Source organism: Anguilla anguilla, chromosome 14 (genome assembly GCF_013347855.1).
Source record: "Anguilla anguilla isolate fAngAng1 chromosome 14, fAngAng1.pri, whole genome shotgun sequence".
NCBI classification, from domain to species: domain Eukaryota; kingdom Metazoa; phylum Chordata; class Actinopteri; order Anguilliformes; family Anguillidae; genus Anguilla; species Anguilla anguilla.
The window spans coordinates 6862892-6887234 of NC_049214.1; the positions used below are offsets into that span (position 1 = coordinate 6862892).

General features: G+C 38.1%; 1 protein-coding gene across 2 annotated transcripts in view; it reads right to left on the minus strand.

The window, feature by feature from the left end:
• Positions 1-343: 343 nt before the first annotated feature.
• Positions 344-24343, minus strand: part of itga1 (integrin, alpha 1) — a 37060-nt gene continuing 13060 nt past the window's right edge. Inside the window, exons 2-30 of one of the 2 annotated variants that reach the window (XM_035391217.1) lie at positions 23901-24021; positions 22397-22509; positions 21558-21646; positions 20933-21047; positions 20091-20218; positions 18261-18409; positions 17849-17999; positions 17291-17465; positions 16420-16493; positions 15240-15384; positions 14620-14762; positions 14375-14512; positions 13795-14064; positions 13322-13452; positions 11118-11284; positions 10547-10689; positions 9327-9437; positions 8322-8398; positions 7906-8032; positions 7501-7578; positions 7278-7354; positions 6874-6963; positions 5741-5849; positions 5187-5300; positions 4592-4696; positions 3665-3769; positions 3085-3180; positions 2612-2725; positions 344-2511 (exon numbers count right to left, since the gene is read on the minus strand). In XM_035391217.1, the coding sequence (XP_035247108.1) occupies positions 2461-2511; positions 2612-2725; positions 3085-3180; positions 3665-3769; positions 4592-4696; positions 5187-5300; positions 5741-5849; positions 6874-6963; positions 7278-7354; positions 7501-7578; positions 7906-8032; positions 8322-8398; positions 9327-9437; positions 10547-10689; positions 11118-11284; positions 13322-13452; positions 13795-14064; positions 14375-14512; positions 14620-14762; positions 15240-15384; positions 16420-16493; positions 17291-17465; positions 17849-17999; positions 18261-18409; positions 20091-20218; positions 20933-21047; positions 21558-21646; positions 22397-22509; positions 23901-24021 (3506 nt within the window). In that variant the 3' untranslated portion in view covers positions 344-2460. Of the gene's footprint in view, positions 2512-2611; positions 2726-3084; positions 3181-3664; positions 3770-4591; positions 4697-5186; positions 5301-5740; positions 5850-6873; positions 6964-7277; positions 7355-7500; positions 7579-7905; positions 8033-8321; positions 8399-9326; positions 9438-10546; positions 10690-11117; positions 11285-13321; positions 13453-13794; positions 14065-14368; positions 14513-14619; positions 14763-15239; positions 15385-16419; positions 16494-17290; positions 17466-17848; positions 18000-18260; positions 18410-20090; positions 20219-20932; positions 21048-21557; positions 21647-22396; positions 22510-23900; positions 24022-24343 lie in introns of both variants that reach the window. The other variant, XM_035391216.1, reaches the window with a different exon arrangement.

Genomic DNA, 24343 nt, shown 5'->3' on the forward strand with positions numbered 1-24343 from the left:
CCTGGAGGCCTCACTCTGGAATAATGAGAGGTAGTCCACTGCTTACTCTCTAGGAAAACACAGTACTGCTTTAATTGCTCCCTGCTCTTAAGCTGCCCAGTTCAATGTTGTGGCTCTCCTCCTCCGCTCCTGCTGAGACATCACAGTCCTTATGGCCGTCTCACTGATGAAGATCTCGTCAGTCCAGGAGATAGTGTGCAGTAATGTTTTTAAAAAATCAAGCCTTCATTGGATGGAAAAGGCTGCTGCAGTGTGTCTGCGAGCGTGTGTGTTTGCGCATGCAAGCGTGCATCATTGAGTTCCGGCTGATGAAACCGTTCTGCCTATTAAAAGGGATTCAGTCCTTTGGGAAGAAAAACATTTATTTTTTTTTAAACCATTTTTTGACAGCATGAAAAATGTATATTTCTGTTCTGATGAATACATACAGTATGTAAAACCAGTGCATTATATAAAAATTCAACAGTGCAGATGACTGATAAAAGGTCTTTGTTTATATACTTTTGGTCTCTTTCATCATTGTGTGTGTGAGACAATATTTATTTTACATTTTTTTACAGACATTTTTACACAAGCTCTTTAAACAACGCAGGTAAAAGCTGATGGTGCATCTCCTTATATACAATACATTCTCACTGTTAATAAGGACTGTTTGTGCAAATTGTGGACAAAAAAAAAGCATTATTTAGTGTAATAAAACAAACACAAGGAGGAAATTGGTCACTACCTGACTAAGACAGAGAATGTGATTTTGAGCTGTCAACAATCTATTTTTAGAGCAAAGTAGCCGTGGTCCATAATGAACTGTTTTGTGTTGAATGTGGATTAATAGCTGGCAAAACTATGAAGAATGGATATAAAGGCCTTTATTGTGAAAGGCGGAGACCCCATTCATAAAGCACACCTGAATCTGCATAAAAAAATATACAAAAAAATCTAATATCAAAGAGCTACATAAGTCCATCCATCCTCCCTCTGACACCATAAGTCATATTCCAATTCTTGTTCTGAAAATATTGGTATCCTTAATATCCAAAGTTAAATATTTGCCAGTTATTTCTGCAATAAAGAATGAACGCCATCTTTCTTTGTAGGTTTCCTGTGGAAAGTACACACATTATGAATTGCATTTCTGTGAATACATTTTCATATTAATTATGATGGTAGTAATAACAAAAACGTTCTGCTTCCATAGTGTAATATGGCCATTTTTCAAGTATAATTTTACACATGCAAATTAAGGGGAACAGTATAGACAACACTATGTTTCTGACTTTCATGTATAATACTACACATCACAACACACTACAGCCTTATGGCTCAGATTCAATGTACCCAGGGGCCAGTTTGTCCTTAACTGTGAGTAACATTTTGAATTTCCTGATAAATGCATGAAATAATAAATGCGATGCCCGTTTAATTTGTTTTTCCAAGTTTCCAACACATTTCTGCATGTTTTGATTGCATTAGGCCCACTGCATCTTTCAGGAAAAAGGCTTGGCCCTTTGCATGTTAGTTTGACAGCAGTTTTTGAAAGATGTGTATGTGTAAACAAACGTATAATCCAATAATAAATAAAATCAAAACGTATTTTGCTAATTATACACATACATATGGCTAATGTCATTTAAACTAAAGGGAATGGTTGACTGAAAAACTGTCATTCATGTTTAACTAGTGGCTAGATACATTTAAAAAAAAAAAAAAAAAAATCTGCCTGGAATCCCAAGAATCAAACAGTACAAACAAACCAATGATAAATTACACTGAAATCTGTACATTAAAATAATCCTGACATAGCATTACAAGTTTTGTTATTGTCATTTTCATTAAAAATTCAATCATTTGGTATCAAGCTACTTTAGTTGAGAACTTTAACTTTTGAACTGGTTTTACTTCACAGATACTTAAATATTTTTTCTGAATTTCACTGAATGCCATATGATAGTTGCCTTGCAGTATAATGTCCTATTATAAACATACTTGCACAAATTGTATGTTAAATAAATGCTGCTTTTACATATACAGTCCAATCATGCATTTTTCATTCATTGTCATTATGATGAACAATTCATGGTGGGGGGGGGGGGATTATTAAAAATCCTGCAGAAAATGAGAGCCAATCCTGTACATAAAATGTACTAACATGTTACTCAGTACATTGAGACTGTATAAGTAAGGATTATGCAGTGGTGGATATCAACATACAATAAAATGCTGTATTTCACATAGTATCAAATTACAGTGCTCTTTGTGGGGAAAAAAAAAACAAATACAGCTTTGAGTCACTGATATAATCATGGAATAAATCTTAACTACCTACGATGTGGTCATGTAGACTGAGTGACATAGAGAGTACGTAATTGGCGTTGAAATGCTGTGGACCTGCTCTGCTAAAACAAACTCGGACCTGAGGATAATGGAGCACAAGCCCCCTGCAGCACGGACATGTTCTTCACCCTACATGTCCTCCTTCATTTCCTCCACCGTTTTTCTCTTGAAAAAGCCAGCCTGTTTGGGGTGAACAAAATGCAGTTTGTAAGCCTTGGGCGCACACTCAAGAGGCGGAATAATTAAAATGTTCACGTGTTAAGATCATTAGTGTACATACCTTCCACAATGCAAAAATAACCAGTGCCAAAATGAGCAGTCCTATAAGAATGCTCACTATGATGATCCACAGTGGTATTCCCCCGAGGGACTCTTTTGAAATTTGTATCTTGATCTACGGAGTGAAGATCCACACAGCACATCAGGAACCTGATGTACCTTGATAATCACATCAAAGGCCTGCAATGCCAATGAGTGAGATACAATCCACTAGGACAGAGGTCCTCAATCTTATCCAGAAAGGGCCGGTGTAGGTGCAGGTTTTTGCTCCAACCAAGCAGTTACACCGCTGATCCTACTAATCAAGGCCCTTAGCAAAGATTGTAGTGGTTGATTAGTAGAATCAGGTGTGTAGCTGCTTAGCTGGAACGAAAGCCTGCACCCACACCGGCCCTTTCTGTGTAAGATTGAGGACCCCTGCACTAGGATGTCACTGTCATTCTTGATGTCAATGCTGACGAAGGATATGCTCACCTCTCTTGCTTCATTTCCCTTGCTCATTGTAAAAAGTTGCGGGTCCTTGTTTTCTAATGTGGCACGGACAATCATTTGCAGAGTAGAGAACTCTGCCTGATGAGGAAAACGAGCAATCAAATGATCTGAAAACCAATCCATCACTCTCTTCAGCATGCCTAGATTAGCCCACAAATTGATTGATCATGTTTAGCATTGATCATGATCTCTAGTATTTCTTTTTCTAAATTCCAATCAACAATTTATTGATTTCCAACATATAGTCCTAAAATTCCCAAGATGAAAACAGGTTAACAGATTATAAATTATAATCCTTAAAACACAGAGAGGTCCCCAGACACTACCAGTGTACAGGGGCGACATAGCTCAGGAGGTAAGACCGATTGTCTGGCAGTCGGAGGGTTGCCGGTTCAAACCCTGCCCTGGGCATGTCGAAGTGTCCTTGAGCAAGACACCTAACCCCTAACTGCTCTGGCGAATGAGAGGCATCAATTGTAAAGCGCTTTGGATAAAAGCGCTATATAAATGCAGTCCATTTACCATTTACACTACACTGTTGTCATTTGTGAGCGTGACCTACTTTGACAAAGGTAGGCTTCCAGACTCTGAAGGTGATGTTGATCTGGCTAGAAGTTGCAGGCACTATTGTGCAGCTGAAGGAGACACACTTTAGATCCTTGCAGTCCTATACAAAAAACATTGTTAAACAGTTAGTTCTGCGACCTTTGTGGGCAGTTTGCACTGATAGGCATTCAGGGAAGCGGGTAACACCTTGAATAGGCATCAAAACTATTTTCATTCCCCACGCTCACCCAGAAAATACAGCAAGAAATGCAGCAGTGGTGTTAGTGGGAATACATTCAGAAATCCTTTTGCCACCTGAACTCGCCTCTTGTGCAAATATTCACCTGAATTGAAAGATAAGGCTGTGAATTATCCCGAGTTGAAATTAGCTTATAACTACTGTTTTTCCACCAATTGCTTTTCTGGACTGTATTTTCATGCAGAATGCATTTCAAGAAACAGAAAATACTAAATGACCCAAATTGAATTGTTCAATGGAGGTTTTGTGTTTCAGTCTTTTGTGTATTGGTAAATGGAAATAGATAGTTCAGCTGAATGTTCTTAGGATTAGGTGAACTATAAACTATTCGACTCATATCTCTAATAACATATGAGTTGAATAGTTTATAGTTCACCTAATCCTAAGAGCATTCAGTTGAACCATTTATTTCCATTCACCAATGCACAAAAGACTGAAACACAAAATCTCCATCCTACCTTATAAAGCCTTTCTTTAACATTATACATTGTCATTTTAGATGACTCAGGATAATGGCTGTGCCAACAGCACTACTTGCAACAATTTACTCACTTTAAGACTGTTAATAACCCTTTTCTGAAGCACTACCACTCTTATAAATCAATGTGAATATAGAGTATTTGATAAGTGTCAGTTAAATTAATGTAATGCAATAATGATGACCTGTGGGAAACAAACTCTTACCACTAGGTAGCTACTCAGAGTCTCCCTCCGTGGTTCAGGTGAATGCTGATTGGCCGGGTTGATCTTTAAGGGGTTAGTAAGTGCCCCTGCATTACATGTAACATTCTGTAAGAGGAAGTAAAATGGTATTTACATTTTGTAGAAAAACATAAAAAATATTATTACTAATGAACTAAATAACTACTAACCCTGTAAGACAAAACAAGTGATATAATAAGAAGACAAGGTTTGTCTCAATTACAGACATGGAAAGTACAAATTTTAAGTCTAGAGTGTTTTCTGTTTTAAGGAAATCCAAAAAGGTATTGTCTAAATCACATGTCCATAGATAGCAGGCAGTGGAATTACAAACTTTATCTTTAGGCCAACCTGCAATTTCCCACACTAAAATCTGACCATTATCTTACTAAAGGTTTAGCTCCGTGCTTTAAAGCTTTCCTCTAATTTGTATGGACTTCCTGTACAATTATGATGAGTTGCAGATGCCAGAACAATCCAAGCCAACTGCACTTCTTGAGTGAGTGCATGCTTATTTTTCAAGGTCACAAATAAATCTCATCCTCAAAAGTGACTGGCATTCGTAAAATGTACCCACCGGGGAAGAGATTACATCTGTCAAGTACAGCAAGATGTTCTTATTCGTCGAGTTGTGTGGATAAGTGACCTTCAGCTCAAGAGGTGGAACTGCCTGGTTGGCCTCTTTCTCAATCTATAAAACAGAGTTAATGCACTCGGACCCAAAAACTGACACAACATCATGCTGTATAGCTGTAAATGACAATGCCTATGAGGAGGGAAGAACAAAAAAAAGTGTAATTGCACAGGAAAAGGCAGACATTTTTCTTGAGCTTGTTTCTGGCCTGAGCCAAAGGAAGCTGAAAAATTTCACCACTGTCCACACCATGTGTATAAATCGCACAAAGGAATTTTGTATGCATGAACAAACTGTAAACTTGGAATTTCTCATCAGTATGTGTGAATAACACAAGGAAATCAATTGGACTACTTGTTTGAGTTTGAGTACAACTTATTGTAAATTCAGTTTAAACTGATCAATTATATTGGACTGATGGGCACAATTTTAATCAATGGTGATCACTGTTCAGTATATTGCTTAAGTGTAATGCAGTTTGAATGATACCCACATACCATGTAGCTTATTTTGACTTCATCCCCAATTAAGCTGGTGTCACTGAATACTTTGGGGTACTTCTCTCCTTCTTTGACAATGATGTGGTCCTCCTTCATATATTTGTGACTGAATGGGATTAAGATACAGATGAAAATCAAACACATCCTCTTCAGTGGAATCCTGCACTGGGTTCCTCACACATTGTTCATCTGTTCAGCTCTGTTCAACATTCTGTCCTTACTTTAATGTGAAAACATGATTATTATGCACACATGATTAGAAAAAGTTTAAGTTAAAAGTTTATTCTAACCTATCCACAATATTATTGACTATTGTACTTGAATCTTTCCAATGCTGCAAGACATATTTAAGCTAGCACTTTCAGAAATATAAAATGACACGCTACACATAGTACTACACATAAAGTAGCTATAATATTCTTGCAGACAGATTTACAGTATTTGATATGAGCTAATAAATGCTTTTATAAAAACACTTCACGACTGCTCACTTGTACTAGAATGTAAAATAATAATTGTCAGTATTGATGGCTTTTGTACACAATATTAAGCTGGCTCTGTTTAATAAAGGGATCCATTTTGATGTTTAAAATACTGACACTAGTGATAAAGAGTTCCCATATACAAATATACAGCAAATATGAAGCATATAGCTACTGTAAAAAAGTTTGGGGGAACATTTTTCAGCATTTTAATAAGTTATAATGGTCAAATACCTGGCATGATGATATTTTCTTTTAGATAATGAACAATATATATATATATATATATATATATATATATATATATAGATATATATAATAAATGAGCATAATACCCTTTGAGGGGGAAAAGAATATGCACCACTTCCATCAACTGATCTTTGGAAGTTAATATTGTACATAAGGAATTCAAATACAACAAAAATTCAAAAAACATTCAGCTTTCTCCAGATGTTAAAAAATACATGGTTGAGCATGTGTGTGAAATAAGTCAATTTGTTATGGAACAGGCTATGAACTTGCAGTCTCATTTTAAAGAATCTCTTTCATCACAAAAGACAGGTGTACATCCACAGCACCCCCGTGTGGACAGAGATGGAACCGCACAGGTCATGTAAATGTTTCAATGTATCATATTACTGCACTTACGCTGAAAAACGCAGGATGGCCTCATACTGCACTGGGATGATAATGGACTTATAGTTGTCATTAAGGGTTTCCTTTAGTTCATCACTGTCACTGTAACGATAAAACAAGGATGCTGTCACTGGTTATGATTTACGTTTCACCATTATTTAAACAGACCTGCCAAAATACTTCAGATAATCCAACTAATTCATGTATATGAGTTAGAGTTAAATGAATATACTCTCAATTTGTGAAAATTTGCTATTGCCCTAGTCTAACATGCAGTATTTTTATAGTACCAGAACATGTTACTGCAGATATAATGTACTGCTGGATTCTGTGTTTTAATGTACAGTATCTCATCAATTTTAAATACCAGAAAAGATACAAGTTCTTACAATTTCAGTAAATTAATTATATCTTACCTTGTTGCAGATACATTAATTTCAATATTCTTCAGAACATGAAAACGATTTGTTTCAAATTGAATCCTGAAGGTATCCTGCACAAATCAACAGTGAAGAAATATGAGCTTAAAAATAAAATGCAACTTATATTTATACTGCATATGATACTGGGATTTATGATTATAAAACTCAGTGATGATAAAACCAAATGTTGCCAAGGTTTCTGGAAAAGCATACACACCCTTTCGCCTGTTTTCAAGAATGGATATCCAATAGCACAAGTTACATTAACTTTGTGTTCACAGTCCTTTTCTCGAGGCTGATGGGAAGAACTGCAGATAATTAGGCTGACACTTCTTAAGGTGTAACATATTAAGCAACAAAGGAACCTATTTTTATCTGATAGTCACAATTTTTACATTTTGTACTGTTCATCAAGTTGATAATTTACAGAACAACAAAAAATAAATACAATATAATAAGCATTAAAATTCCCGCAAGTGCAACAACGTATCCAACTAAATCAGATTTATTATGTGAACAAAATTCAGCAGACACTGTTTCATAAATATATATGAATAATAAACCAACATGGCCACTATAAAATATTCCACAAGCACAACTTTAGTGAATACAAAGAACTTACCTCAACATTTACATAGTTTATGTTTTTAGAGTAAGTCAATGTAACGTTTGTATTGTAGGCACTGTCTTTGCTGTTTGTAATATTAACTTCTACATTGAACTTTTCCTGGCTTGCTTTAATGGTAAGCCTGCAAAAGAGGGACATGGAATCAGAATATTCATCAGACGTTATATTTTTCACGAGGAACACTACAGCAAAATACAATGCACCTAAATACAAATAATTCCTCAAGAATGATAACTGATTATTAATCATGGCAAGAAAACATACGGTAATTGATTGATTTTCAAAATATACCATTTAAGGTGGAAATGAATGGAATATTGCCTAAATGTAAACGTATTGAAGGCTAAACTGTGACCAGTAGTGCTATGCAGTATGTTGTCACACATTAAATGAATATGTAAAAATAATACCTGGTTACATTTGCTGAAGCTTGAACATGGAGATCAGTGATACACTTTTCATTATTTCCACAGTCTACCAGAGGAATCTGACAGAAATTAAAATATCAACTCCATATTCATATCAGTAGATCAATACAAAACATTTTATTTAAATTTAAAACAGTATTTCCTTAAGAATATTAACACATATCCACACCAGCCCATAAGGTGTTTACAGAGATATAACCTGGAAGACATAATGAATATAGCACACCATCACTTGCCACATGTGCACAAGTGTCTCCCTCTAGTGTTTAAACATAATTCCTGCACCTCAGTGCACTAAATTCTGGGTGCCAAGTCCCTTTGGACTCATTTAACCTTTGACTATCTGGAATACTGACAGGATCAACAAGGGCTACTCCCAGCTCGGAGCTGAGCAGAGCCGTGCTGCCTGTGGAGTGTTCTCACAGAGGACTTGCATGTCTGTGTGAACACTGGACCCTGTGGGTGTGTCCATCGCTCCACTCCTATTTCCCTGGGCCAAAATATTGCATCAGATGCACATGAGGCCCAGACAGTTAATTCACATTGCGCAGTACACAATGTTTCTGTCCATCTAAACAATTAGGCTACAATAGTTTACCCCCCCTGCTATGGACCATGGACTTCATTTTCTTTTGCTACATGGCCTTATTCGCTCAAAAACGTGACAACATAAATGCTTCTTCACTTATTAACATGACATAAGCCTTATTAGAGTTTCTAATGGGCGTGCACATTCTGGAACAAAAGGGCAAGTATGTGCACATATTAAAATGGTTATCATTTTTTATTGTGATAGCTGACATTAGTGATGTTTATCTTTTGATGTTTAGCAAATTATCAAAATAAATGGACCATGTGCTCAATGCTGGTCATAATAATAATAATACTATCATAATAATCATCATCCTTTTTAAATCCACTAAATACACTATTCAGATAAATCTTTCACAGAAATATTGTTTATGCAAGAGAAGGAACAGATCTTACAGTTTTATTGATAGAGGTGGGTAAATCCCCATCCAAGACTGGACCGTTTTCTTCATCAGCTAATCCAAACACGAGAGACACCATGATAGGATCTCTGAAGTCCACTTTGTCCTGAAGGAATGAGCAGACGGTACAGTGAGTAAGCCATGCTTTCTGTGCATTTCCCTGCCTTAGAATTAACGAGAGCAGGCACCACACAAGCATAAATGAATTAACTTATATTACATTAGAACATTCTCTGTACCGAGCATGTAGAAACTCAGGATACATATACAGAGACACCGCTTCATATTGTACTGTATCAAACAGAAGTGCCGCTAGCCAAGTCATTTGTAGCACAGGACAAATCTGCTGCATGCGCATGTTAGCTATCCCACTCTCCAGCTGCCAGACGTTGTCCGTCCTTCCTGGGGGTTGTGTGCCAAGGAGTGCACAGAGTGGAATGATTTGCCAAAGTGATTTCATGAGTAATTTTGAGCTTGCCAATCATCAATGGGCTTTGATCAGTTTTTGCCCTGTTTCCAATTAAAGTGAGTCATTTTTTGGGTGAACCACGTATTATTGTGATTTTCAACTTTCTTTGACACAGTGGGCTCTGCTGAAAACCCCTGATGAAAACAACGGTGCCTGCTAACACTCCTAGTTGCTAGTCAGCAGTGAAACCAGCCACTCATCTTTAGAGAGTGTATTTATTACCTGCCTGCCTATCTTTGCAGGAAGTGTTGCTATTCAGTGTGACTTTCTACTTGACACTTCTTTTGTTAAGGGAAGAGAAAGACTGCGTGAAGACTACGTCAGCATTATGTTCCTGTGCCTTCTTTCAGGCCATTACTCATCGAGAAAGAGGAAGCAGGCTTTCATGCTGTGCAAAGCTTCACAAAGGCTTCCACACATTGTATCACTTTGAGAAAGTAACTCATTCTCTTGAGAGGAAACTGAGCAGGGACAAGCCCAATGAACTATTTCAGAACTGTACATTTATACGTGCATACACATACACTGCAGATGCCTTCACAAGTACACATCTACAGGAACATGCAGATATGTAGGCACACAGACATGCATACAGTTCATGTATACATATGCACATTATAAATACATATACATGCATACATTTATATATGCATTCATACATAGATTGAACAGGTGATCGTTTGCCTTAACTGATCTTGTGTTCTACCCAGGTACTGTCTAAAGGTGATGAGGAATGATTTACTTGCCAACATGTAGAAGTCATGCTCTCTGCACAAGTGGTGTGTTTCCTGAATAGTAGCGTTTGCCTGCAACTTCCTGTCTGTGATGCTGACAAAGAGGCCCCTCGATGCTGCTCTGAGGGCATCTATTGTCAGTGAGTATTTAATGTCTGAAAAGGAAACCATTAGGGATTAAACGAGGCAAAGACGGCTCTAAAGACATTCATAAAATAATCTGCTGGGTGGAACTCTTACAACGAGCACCTCACCCATTCGACACCAAAACTCAACACGGTTGCTTACTTTAGGAGGTGACAGAACAACAAAGTCGAACTTTATTTTTGCACTTGTAAACATGTCACAGAATGAGATTTACCCCATGCCACAGTCAGATTCAATTTGCTTATTCAGAATCATGAGGTAAAGCAGGCAATAATTCCAACATATTGTAACTACTCATCTGCTTACTGTTCTAAGACAAAAGGAGATTCGCATATTAGGTTTGCAAATTATCTTTTGGATTTTACAATAAAAAGGTAAGAACTGTAACGTGTGAGCAAATTTGATCAAATCAGGCATCACCAAGAGGAACTCTTACCAGCTTGTGAGTTTGTCTTCTGATCAGATTTAACTTTGTACTCAAAGCAAACTTTAGCTTTCACACAAAAACTATTCCTTCCCCCGATTTCACATTGTGCTTGTTGCATGTTTATTTTCTCTGGGTCAAACACCATAGTTGCATTCAGTGCAGCAACATCCCGAGACCTGGTTTAAAATGAATAAAACATGAAAATAAGGAATTTAAAAAAAATGAAATGCCATTTAGTATTGAAGTAAGAGAGTGAACACACATTTGCAGATAGATTCAAATGCAAGGTCAAAGGCATTCATTTAAAAAAAAAAAAAACTTAAGTGAAATAAAAAAAAATGCCAAATGACTGACAACAAACTCCACATACCACAAAGTCCTATGTCTAACTTAGTAGCACTTGTGACCGATCAAATTAAACAGGAGCGGGGAGTCGGAGGATTCAGGAGTCAGAAGTCAGACTGTTCAATGGAATCAATCTGAACTCACTGAAAGCACTGTTCAGTAGATGGTGCTTCACAAGTTTGAATATAGCATGTGATAATACAGTAGTCTTGTTTGCTAAGCAAAGTACTCACTCACCCAATACAGGCTTCTATCTAGCAATTGCTACAATTACTACAGTCAAGGTGCCACAACTATATTGTGGATATAATAAAATGTTCCATACTGAATGTGAGTAATCTGCAACACTTAAAGGACAGAATTTGTGCTTGAGCCTCTGTTGAATTAGTGATTTGTGTGAGGAATTAAGAACTGTATCTTATACAGTTAAAATCTTGTCATTGTATGCTTATTATTCACCATTATCCTTAATAAATTTCAGTCTTTATTTCCTTAGCAACCAGATCTTATTATTTTTGTATTTCTAGTTACCAATGCACTGAAATATATTGTGTATAACACTGTGGCTTTTTGGGGAAATAAAAAAGCCAAACTTTTCCAATGAACATGACAGAGCAGTTAAATTACCCTCTGCACATCTATATATATCGCAGTTGTTATTATTAGTGGCACTGAAACATCAAAAAAACATTCAATATTCAAATGTTTAAAACCCTGTTCCCACAACCTGTCTGTCTGAGCGTCCTCATCAACAGTAAATTGTTAAAACCCCTTCTATGGCCATTGTTAGTTTGCACCTACTGTCAACAATGTGGATAGACTCCAGCTGGAAGACAGTCTCTTCCCTTGGATAAGATAGCCCGAAGTTAAAGACCTACCGGTCACAACTTGTTGGGAACAGTATGATAAGGGTGGTCCCAAGCTAAATAAAACTAAATAAACCCCACAAATCGTACGCCAGCAGGGGTCAATGCATTCTATAATGGATGAAATTCTCAAAGGTGAGAATAATTTCAGCTGTAGCTGTCAAATATAATGTCAAATATAATCCCACAGTATTTGATTTCGTAAAAGAGGAAAATAATGTTCTTTGTGTGCTGGCAGACTTGCAAATGTGCATGACTTTAACATCCCAGCTGTACCATTGTGATGTGATTATCTGTAATAACTATCAGATATTTAAAAATGAAAGGCTTTTCATAGCAAAAAGCAAAAACTTTATGCTTATTGGAGACACAAAGCAGGCAGGCAAGTACGGCATTGCACCAGTCCATCTCTGTGTCTCCCAGTGCCAAGCACAGAGGCTTCAGTTCAGTCAGTGAGCAGGATTTTCCTTCTTGACCACCCTCTCTGTTAGTTTTCCATCTGTAAATCATGGGTTCATACTCGTGCTCACCAGTATAAATAGGCTTGAGGCAGATTTGTCTCCATAGCTATAGACGAGGAGAATTTATGGCAGGCATCCACTCCATCACCAAGGCACTCCCTCGCCTTGCAACCATCTCTTTTTATTGGTAATAATGTAACCCAGACGCAAGGCAGTTGGAGCCAGCCGGGCCTGGCTGCAGGATGTGGCTGCATGCAGAAACGTCCTTACCAACCCCACCCCCTATTCTGGGTGACTCACACACTAGTCCTGAAGGGAATAACCCACTGCAATATGTGTCTACAGGCTCTGCCACTCTTATGACTGTGTGCCTTCTTTTTTTTCCACAAAACCATTCTGGAAAACTTCTGAGGAACAGTGTCTTGAATTTTAGCTAACCCTAAGTGGCCTCAACTCTATAGAGCGATCTTTTTAAGAGCATACAGTATACTCCCAAACACAAGGCAAAAGAACAGTAATGTATCGGGATGGGTATACTAACCAAAACAGAGAAGCACCACCGAGTCCTCCAATTGTGACATCAGTAATCCCATCGCCATTTAAATCCATGATTCCATGGATTGACTGACCAAAGAACTTCATCTTCTCCCCATCACCACCGGAAGCAATTCGCTGAAAGAATATCAGACATCGGAAATAAGCTAAGTTTTCATCCTCATGGTACTATAGATCATATTAAGTCTGCTAGCACATTGAATAACTTCATTTTTTGTTTGGTCAAAGGTGGGTGGTTTGAATGAAGAAGTAAAATATAGAGACAGAATATCACGCATAGATTCAACAGATACACAGAATACGCATCCCCAGAAGACAAAGAATACAATGCAAAATGGAGCAAAACAATCCACTCTAAGGACCTTTATGGAGTAACTGTAGAAAAAACCCACTGAAGTTGTGTACATGGAAAATCAATTCTCATTGGATTGGCCACAGTCAGGGCTGGGAAAGGTTTACCTGCACATACTTCTCCTTTAAAGATTTTCCGTCTCCATGGTAGATGTATACCGCACCTCTATGGTCATTCTCAAAGGGTGCTCCGATCGCCACGTCATCAAAGCCATCCAAGTTGAGGTCTCTGACGGCGGCAATGGCGGTGCCGAATCGTGCTCCGCAGGGTTCGTTCTTATTGACGACCTTACAGGAGCTGTGGGAGTGGGAGTGGTTGGTGCAGCACGTCTGACTGATGGGCTTCAGTGTCATCTCATGCTGGAATGCACCATCCTGGGAAAACATCAAAAGCTTCACCTCTGGTACCATGAATTACTAATACCTTCTTATCTTATCTTGACTGTAAGGGTCCTGGAAGTTTTCTTAAAGCATACGTACACAATGATGGATACATATACAATGTTGAATATTCATATTCCAAAAATAATCAACTGATCATTTAATTATCATTTGCAAATTTGATGTATCCGTCCTGACAAAATAAGTTTGTTAATGATGTCAACATGGTTCAGTATGACATTATGAAAAACACTCCTATCATGCTACATAATGGCAAATATGGACATAATATAGCTAATACCTCTTGAAGTTTGTAGACATACACTTGACCTTGTTCGTCTCTTTCTGGGCCCATGTACATTGGAGCCCCGACTAGGAGGATGTCTGTAAACGAGTCACTGTCGATATCGACAGTTTGAAGAACGCTGCCAAAGTACGAGCCAATCTAAATGAAAAGAAAGCAACACATTGTAAGTTAAATACTACACATTCATTGAGACACATTTCAGAGTTTTAACTGTCATTAATGGTTGTAGAGGCACTGAACAGCACCTGCTCTCCTTTCAGTGTCTGCAGGATTGTAATGTCCTCTCCATCAAGTCGGTACACAGTGACTCGACCAGTGTGGTTGTACCGTGGTGCTCCAGTGATGTACAATACTCCATTAGGTGTTGACGCTGACTGTACGTCATAACCTGTCAAAGGTATGTTTTTAACAAGGAATAAACAGCCAAAAACAGAACCAAAGAATCAAGAGGCGCTGGATTATCGAGCCAGATTGTGAACGTGGTTATAAACATGCCAGTATTCCAAAAATGATGATCATAATCTTCTATGGAAATATAAAATGTACAGTGCATTCAATTTGCATGGATTATAGAGTTGGTTTGGCCTCTTGAATCTCTTGCCAGTTATTCACTGTACCGCCAGTAGTCCACGCAGAACACTCACCCAGACTGAATGGAACTTCCACATCACTCTGTTATTAGGTTATGTCACAGCCCCCCCCCCCCCCCCCCCCCCCCCCCCCCCGCCACCCCACCCACTAAGAAGCACAATATCTTACAAACCTTAAAAGGAAAATAATGTGCTGCTGTGCACTAGGACTGGGTATTTATCTGGAATAGGCACAGACAATGCTGCTTACATCAACAGACGACTTCTGAACTTACCAACATATCCAGCCAGGCCTTCATACCTCTTGACTAAAGGGTTGTGGAATGTACTTTTATCTGGAACGATAAATTTCTGCCCCACATGCATCACCACTGTTCCGTTCCAATCATAGGCTCCGACCGCTCCAAGCATGACTCCTTCCTGCAAGGAAAATATATAGTTGAATCCAGAGAATGGTCTAGAGACAAGTTGTGGTCACATCTGCGAGACAGTGATGCCCAATAATTTGGGAAAATGTCCACTCTATTACAGTAGCAGACCAGCAATTAATTAGCTGATTATCATATTTATCATATTTTATGTCATAAAGATACAGAGATATAATGTTTGCAAAGCATGCTAACCATGGGAAAACTCATTTTAGTGCATTAGCAATGAACTGTAACATTCCTTCATCATCATCATCATCATCATCATCATGATTATCTTTAACATGATGCGGCAAATAAGTATCTAAAATGTGATTTCCCAAAGTCTAGTTGCTGAAACTATTGAATCTTAGAAAACCTACTTTATATGCTTTTAACTACACCTTAATTGGACATTATTAAACCTTAACTGGAAATGATTGTACAAGTAAAGGAAACCAGTAACATCTCCTTACATTTGTAAAAGTTCAATCCAAACCCTGCAGAGGGAGGACTGAATTCCTTCCTAACTCTGCAGTATAAGAAAAGTGAGTTAGATTGATGCCAGATGCACTGTTCTGCATTGATACAGGAAGGTGCCTTGATAATGGATGATTTAGAGTTTGAGTGTTCAAACAGCTTAGATAAAAATAAACTGTGTTTACACTGAGAAACCATGACTCAGAAAAAAAGTTTGGAAGAGCTAGCACGTGTTTATGTAGTCATTTACAGACAGGAAACGCATGCTGAATGTGTTTGTGCAGTTCAGTGTCCTTACAAGGAAACAAATCTTTCTCATCAGATCCCAGACTGATTTAAGCACACCATATATACTCCTTTGTAGTTTTCACTGCACATGTGCAGGCCCATGATAAACCACTATTAAGTGATGGAGGACGAGACAACGCTTGGGCTAAGCTTTTCATTCAGTGGCATATCCAAAGTCATATGAATCCCCACATTCATCAGGAAACAATGACATGAATATGCATGGGTATACAGAACTGAGAAATACATATTTTTCTAAAATATAACAGGGCAAACCTACTTTGGAAGCATGAACACTGAATCCAGATTGTGACATTTCCATCCCAAATGATGCAGTGTCATTACCTGATGTGGCTGAAAAAAAAAAATATATATATATATTTTTTGTCCATCTAATGAATGCGTAAACAGGCCCTCAGTTACTGGATGTATACAACTCCCAGAATAAAGCAAGTACAGTAAATACACTTTCTGAGAAGGAAACTAACAGCATAAATAAGCAAAACATAAAAATATCTGTTGCACAAAGCTGAGTTTGTTGACTGATCAATACGCTTTCTTTATAGGTTTAATTTCAGCATAGTCTTATTTGTACTTCATAGCATGTGCAGTGTAGTGTTGTGCTCAGTTGACATATGTAGGGCATATAGACTGAGCAAATGGCACTCAAGGGCCTATTACATCATAAAAATACCAAACAAATCTCAGATGAGCTATAAAAGACAAAGAGTATTCAGCCCCTCTGCTAATTTCCCACTCATTGCAGAGTACCAACAAAAAGAGCAGGGATTTCAAATCGCGTACATCGATTCAAAATACTGTAGACAGAATCAAGTTACAAATATAGTCTTTTCATAGGAACAGTATATTATAGTGTTATTTTTAATTACCTCAATTTATTTAATTATATTGATCCCATTGTCCAAAGAATTCACTATGTTTTAATTTTCCATAGCTTAGTATCACAGTATTAGTATTATCACTTTACAATTTACAGTGATATTTATAATCGAATTCTAAGAAGTCGCTCACCTTACATCATCAACTCACAAAAAGTAAATCAATGATAATATGCCGATCAGGTGTAAACTCTTGATAATGAGAGTAAACACGCTGTTTTTCTCCTTTACAATCTGGAGTGTGTCCCTTACCTTCTAGTGCAAATATCCTGGTTCCCAGTGTGTCAGCAATGCTTAAGAGTGCCACCTCATCTGAGACATTGAAGAAATGGTGCCCAGTAGGCGTGCTTGCTATTGATTTGATCTCATCTATAAACATTTTCACCTTATCAAGGCTCTTGTTTTGTCTGTTGTAATCTCCCAGGACCTAAAATACAAAAGTATTTTTGAATTAGGCTTATGGCCAATTACCAATTAATCCTTGATTATATTAAAACGTCCATAGAATGTATGGTAACAGCCTATGTTGGGTGAACATTTTATACTGAGAGGTTTAGTCTGTGTCACACTCACTTTGTCTTTTACACCCACACACACACACACACACACACACACGCACAATTAGCAACAAAGAATGCACCTTGCTCTTCAACCTCAATGTGTATAAATTATATTGCAATCACTTAGCAGGCACTTAGTGTGATAGCACCAAGAAGGCTCATTTCACAATCAGCAAGTGTAAAGTCAAAACTAGACACTCCTGTTGGACCAATATGTACTAGTATGTTTTGGCAAGAGGAGTTCACGTACAGCAATTGAAAATCTTTCAATCCCGTCCTGTTCACACTGGTCGATAACACTTTTGAGTCGGTAGTTGTCATGCGACTCTCCGTCGGTGACGATCACCATGACCTTCTTGACTCCGCGCCGTGCTCCCCTCTCCTCCGTGAACGCCTCTGCTCTGTAATGTAAGAACAACGGCCTGTCAAGCAATATCTCCCGGGCTAAACAATGAGCCCATTAAACACAGGTAAGCAAGACCCAACTGTAAGAGACAACTCTTTTCACAGGAGGCTTAATCTGAGTGATAGACAATAATAATAATAATAATAATAATAATAATAATAATAATAATAATAATAATAATACATTTATTTTATATAGCGCTTTTCACCGTCTCAAAGACGCTAAAAACAAACATGATATAGGACAGAAGTGGGACCTTGCTGTGTCAATTCCAAGCGCAGTCATTGTCCTTGACCCTCTTCTCTGAGGAATCTTCCTGGCGTTTTTCACCAGGTCCTCTGTGCTGCTGAACTGGCTGAGGTTGAAGACGTGGCCGACATTGTCCCCGTAGGAAACGATTCCGACCTGCCAGGGAACGGCAAGCGCAGACCGTGAGAATCCCCGGGTGCAATACAAACAGAAACCTGGAAGTTCAACCCAGACGGGCAAATAAAGGGCTTGTGTACATGCGGTAACCGCCGTCGTCCTTTGCTGATGTCATCAGCTTTAAAAGGCCGTGTAATTACTAATCAGGCCACAGAGAAGCCAATGAATAAACGGCTCCTAAGTATGCTTGATTTTTTCCAATGGCACACATACAGGACAGGGCTATAATTGCAATATTACGTTAAACCAATGCCACCTGCAATTATTTATCATTAGTCTATTTTTCCTTGGTATCCATTTATATAGTTATTTGGTTCCTGAAGCAATTCAGGTTAAATATCTTATTGAACATTAAGAAGTATTAATTAGGGAATAAAGGAAGCTGCAACCTTTTTTTTGACTACTGGTGCAAGTTTAACAAGTACACATACAGTATAAAATAATGCATCCTGTTTCGAGCTATAATGGTAAATGTTCTACTGAAGTAAAATGAATATATCACTACTTTTGGCAAAACAAAATATAAACAAACAATTAAGTGCAAAATGGGGAGTATACTATGAAGGACGCTTAACATACCCCGGGTTTCTTTCTGTTAGCTGGCTTCACGAAACGTAACAACAGCAATCGGTAACCGGTATCACGAAAGTGGTTATCAACTTGCTAAGTGAACACAAGTTCGTTAATTAAGCTCTGAATGTGTTACCATAAAAGTGGCGGTGTCTGCAAAAATCAGCCAAGAGCAGTACAACACAGACTATTTTTATCAGTGCATTTCTCACATGAGGATTGAAGAACTGATACAGATGAACACGAAGAACATACCGTGAAACAAGGGGAAAAAGTGCCAATTTGTTGCAACTATGTAGGCAAAATATCGGTAACAACCTGCACTTAGTTATGTAGGAAAAAATGTCCTTGTTATCCTCAAGTAGTTATTTTTTCAGTACTTTCGTGATTTTTTTCTGTGACGGCAAATAAGTCAGAGGGGGTCTAGCGCTAGCTTTTGGTTGCTAAGGGGACATGTATCGACCACCCCATATGAATGAAAGGAACTTGACATAAATTTGCTAGCATACTGTTTAAATGTCCTGTCTTGTGTATTTGAGATTAATATGAGACAGGGTGGTCGCTATCAGCACGTCTCGGAACCCGTACATATTCACTGTTGTAACCCAAGTCGCAGGACGCAAAATAGCCGTTAGGAAAGCAGTTTGAAATTATGAAGCAACATCTGCGCCATTGGATTTAATGAGTTGCGATGAGATAATTCCGAGCGTGTTGTTTGTCTTAAAGTTGATATAGTAAATACGGCTGTAATAATATAACTAAATGTATATGCATGAAGTTGTTGTTTTTTTATACATTTATTATCTGTATTTTTACACGACATACATTTTAATAGGTAACGATGTTGCTGGGAAAGCGGAGACGTATACAGACGTATACAGTGACATAATGACATGCTGTCTAGCCCGTGGAAAAGCAAAGCGGTTCTTAGAAGGTTCGCAAGTTGAACCAACTGCGAACCGGCACTAGCACCAGCCCAGAAACAGAACTAGGTTCGCGTTGGTGGAAAAGGGACATCAGATGTTTATATCACACCTAAACTGAGAACGGTTGTCTTTGATTTTCTAAATAGTATTAAGAGATGTATCACCTGGGAAGACTTTGGTCCAACATCAATTCTCTGAAGCAATTTCACCAAGAAGTCTTTGACACTGGACCATGGATAGATGCTATTTGAGCCATCTAGCACAATAACAATGTCAAGCTCTTTGCTGCATCCTGGAATACAAAACCCATAAGCAGACAATGAAAACAAGTGACTCAATGATTTTTGAATAAGACAAAAACTACAAGTATACTCTATTGTTTGATGGGATTTTTAGAAAGATAGTGAATCTATATTTGCACATAGAAACACTAAAATAAAAAACGAAATACTTATTTCAATTAAAAATATTTTAAATCCAGCTATTTAGTTTATAACTAACATTTTACATGACAAATCTTTTCCAAATTAAGATTTAGTAGATCACATAACATATAACCCACAAAAACAACAACAAATAATAATATAAATAATAATAGTAATTGTTATTATTATTATTATTATTACTACTAATAATAAACAATACATGTAAACCTTTAACATATTAATTGTGACTGTGTGGAAATGCTAAAACAAACACTAGGGGTTAAATAAGGATTTTATAACAATCGCAAAATGCAAACCAGTAGTCGTAAGAGCACAGCTCCCCCAGGCAGTTTTTTTTATGTATAGCCATGGGATTGTGTAAATAGCCAGTGTTTACTTCTGGGTCATGGCTTGCACCTTGTCTGCAGAGGCAGGAATGACAACTCTTTCCTAAATTGGGAATGTCAGCGGCGAGGCGGAATGGTTTACACATTCTGGTATGCCCTTATGTACACTCACGCGGCAGGACGCTCACAGCTCAGCCAGAGCAGCCGGGAAGCCACACTTGTGCTCTCACATACCTTGCACAGTCGGGGCAATGGAGTTAAGGACCTGGAAAGTGGAGCTCACGTTCGAGCATATGCCGGTGGTGTACTGCTCGGTTCCACACATGTAGCCGTAGAGCGGTCCGCAGGCCTGCCATCAAACACACACACACACACACACACACACGCACGCACGCACACACACACACCGTAATTGCTCCGGAGTGTTCCATCATGTGAAATCAATCTGATACTGTGAAGTGAGTCAACACACGTCACAACTGAGGGGGCGCGTATCTTGTTTGGGGGATATTAAAGTCTGGGTCCTGTTGTTAAAAAAGTCTCAACAAATACTTCTGAGAGGGGGAAAAAAAAAGAAGCGGTGTCATTACATGTTTATTATTACAGCCATGAATCGGGAAACTCCTGTCCTGTGGCTATGTGTGTGCGATTCAGTATTCGGAAATTGAGAAATTGGGGCATTTAAAAGAAGCACACTGGAAAATCCACATCATTAGCTCTCCTTTGGCTATGTGCGTGCGATTCAGCGTTCAGAACTCGAGCAATCAGAGCATTTACATGAAGCACACTGAAAAAAAAAAATATATATATCATGCTGCATTACTAGCAAATTTGAGATGTTTCTAACATATTCTCATACCAGAAAGCCTCCATTTGGGTTTGTAACCAGAGTCGTTCCCAGGGTCATGTTTTCCTTGACTTCTTTTATGTTGGGAATTGTTATGTTTTCTGGGAAATATATGGATAAATAAATAAAATGACCAAAGGAGTCGTATGAAAATAACAGCTGTACAAATTCCTCCATCAGCCTTTCCCTAAGGCATAAAAGCTCTGCTTCCCTCCATCTTAATGACACAGGTTATTGACGTGCAGCTGATTGCAGTGAGAGAACTGAATTACATCGCCATCCTGCAGCAGACAAATCACAAACCAATACTATGAGGTGGCTCTTTCTCACTTTTTCAATTAAAACAGCACTTGAATATGCATCACACACATTCCTTGAGTAATTAAGCAAGTTACAGTAATTTTCTTTTTACAGACTTTTCTGCTGGGAAATGCCAACACTATTGGGTCACATATCCTTGCAAAATTTTAACCTGATCCAGCTAAAATATAAAAACAGCAAAAATACATGTAACAGAAAAGGAGTCTACAGAGATCGATGCAGTGCTGCTCTTAACATTTACATGTTTAGACCTAACACATATTGAAACAACATACTCAGGGTAAAATGTGGTGTACAGTTCTTGAGCAATTTTAGTTATCTGGTTAATTATTTTGTGGCTATTGGCAGATGAGACACTAAAATCCTGTTTATTCCCCGTCTTCCGCTTCTGATTTGTCTCACTTCCTGAACAACAATCCCAGAGGCTTGCAGACAAGCAGACAAAGTGGCTTTGTTAGATTACAGTTCTGGAAAGAACCACAGAACTGCAGATGACTCTGTACAGGATACATTCAAGGGCTGCTTCTTACCAGGCAACTCCAGCTTTATGCATTTTGGATTGCTTCCTTTGCCTACAGGGCATTTGTAGACGTCTCCTGTCCGTTTTGCTGGCTGGCCAACCAACGGAGACCCGATTAGTACCCTTAAATAGAGCAGAGAGGGAAAGAGGTGGGGGTTGAAAAAGAACAAATACACTCCAGCAGCTACACTAGGAGATTTATGGGAATTGAGATATGAGAACTGAAGACCATTTAAACAAGTGGACTCAATTGATTTTGTGTCTCTGGAATGTACTGCCGGCGCATATTACTGAATACACTAAATGATAACTGGCAGAAGGCACTCTGCTGATATACGGTAGCTGCATTTTTGCTACATTTCTTTCCATTCATTGTTCACACATACAGTGACTGTTCGTGCTCTTACTCACGCTAGATTAAAAAAAAAAAATCCTGAATAATTTAAAATGCAACTTGGTGTAAAGAATAACAACTGAATTGTATGCAAGGAACAAAGCACACTCCCTCGCTATAATCCCACGTTTCTGCATTAAAACAAGTGGCACTCTCCTGCCAACATATAAACAGGGCTGGTGATTAGCATTCCTTTCCTGTAATGAACCTTGAAGACTCTTTCACACGTACAAGACGTACCATAGGCACATGCTGAACTTGCGATTACTGTTTTTTTTTCTTCTATGCAGTCTATGTTTAGAAAGAACAGGCATGCCAATTTATTTTTTAATAACAGCTGGTCCCCATGTCTCAAAATACTGCATTAACCGATCCCATATGAGCTTTATGCGTTGGAGTCGAACGTGACAAGTTACTTCCTGCTAAGCGTTTCCAGAAGTGTGCAGAGACTGAAAGAGCGTGGTCGATTTCAAAGGGTGAGGAGGTTCCATTTACAATGGACAAAAAATAAATAAAAAAAGTCTGTTCCTTGACCAATAAGGCAAACAGGTCATGGGTGGCTGGTTTTACAGCACTGTTATTAGAAGGGTTTGTACATTCTAGTGGATTATTTGCTACATGTTTAAGGAGTAATACGTAGTAGTGTTTCTAAAGAGGTTTCTTTGCGGTTTATCACACCTTATGTTTTATCTTGATGATTTTATTGTGAAGGAAAACTGAAATTAATCAAATACTTCTTATCTAAAAAAATATCAGACTTATCTGTGTCTATTCTGAAAATATTATTAAGTGGTTCACTTAGCACAGATGCAGGCTGTCAAAACCACTGCCAAATAACATGGTCTAAAAGTTGAACAATCACCCGTCACTCTGTTTGAACCACAGTAGGATAACACCTGGTTTCAACACCATTTTGGTGAAGAATTTTAAACTAGGACCAACAAGGTCCACCCATTGTTGGCTGCTTTTGGCATTGCAGTGGAATTAAGTATCAGTGGAGATACTGGAACAATGACCTGTCAGCGTACAAATGTTGACTGTGCTTACGGGGTAAATTAGATGTGTATCTAGCTCATAAAAATACCTTATTTTAGATTCAGCGCTGTGCAGTTCCACTTACCACTTCCCTTCGTTGTTCTCGAACTGCTGTACAGTATATCCAAACATGTCATCCACTGGTCCACTGAATGTCATGCCATTTTTCTCATCAACATTAAAAGACAACAAACACTGCAGAAGAGCTACAGAAAAAAAGAGAGATAAGATTAGGTTTACAGTGAAGAGTTATACTAGAACGTTAGAAACAAGCAGACCTTTTTTTGTTTCCACAGTGTTAAAGACATGAGGAAGTAAGCACTATTAGTTGTACCACATCCCTCATTACCATGATGTAACACAGCCAATAAAACTATTAATTATTTGCACACTCAGCACTAGACATAGAAAATGATGGATAAAATATTCTCTTTTAAATATTCTTCTTTGTTTTTCCATATGTCAACATGTAACGCAGCTGGGCCAGAACAGAAACAGTGGTCCTTCTATATTTGCAAAAACTGACAA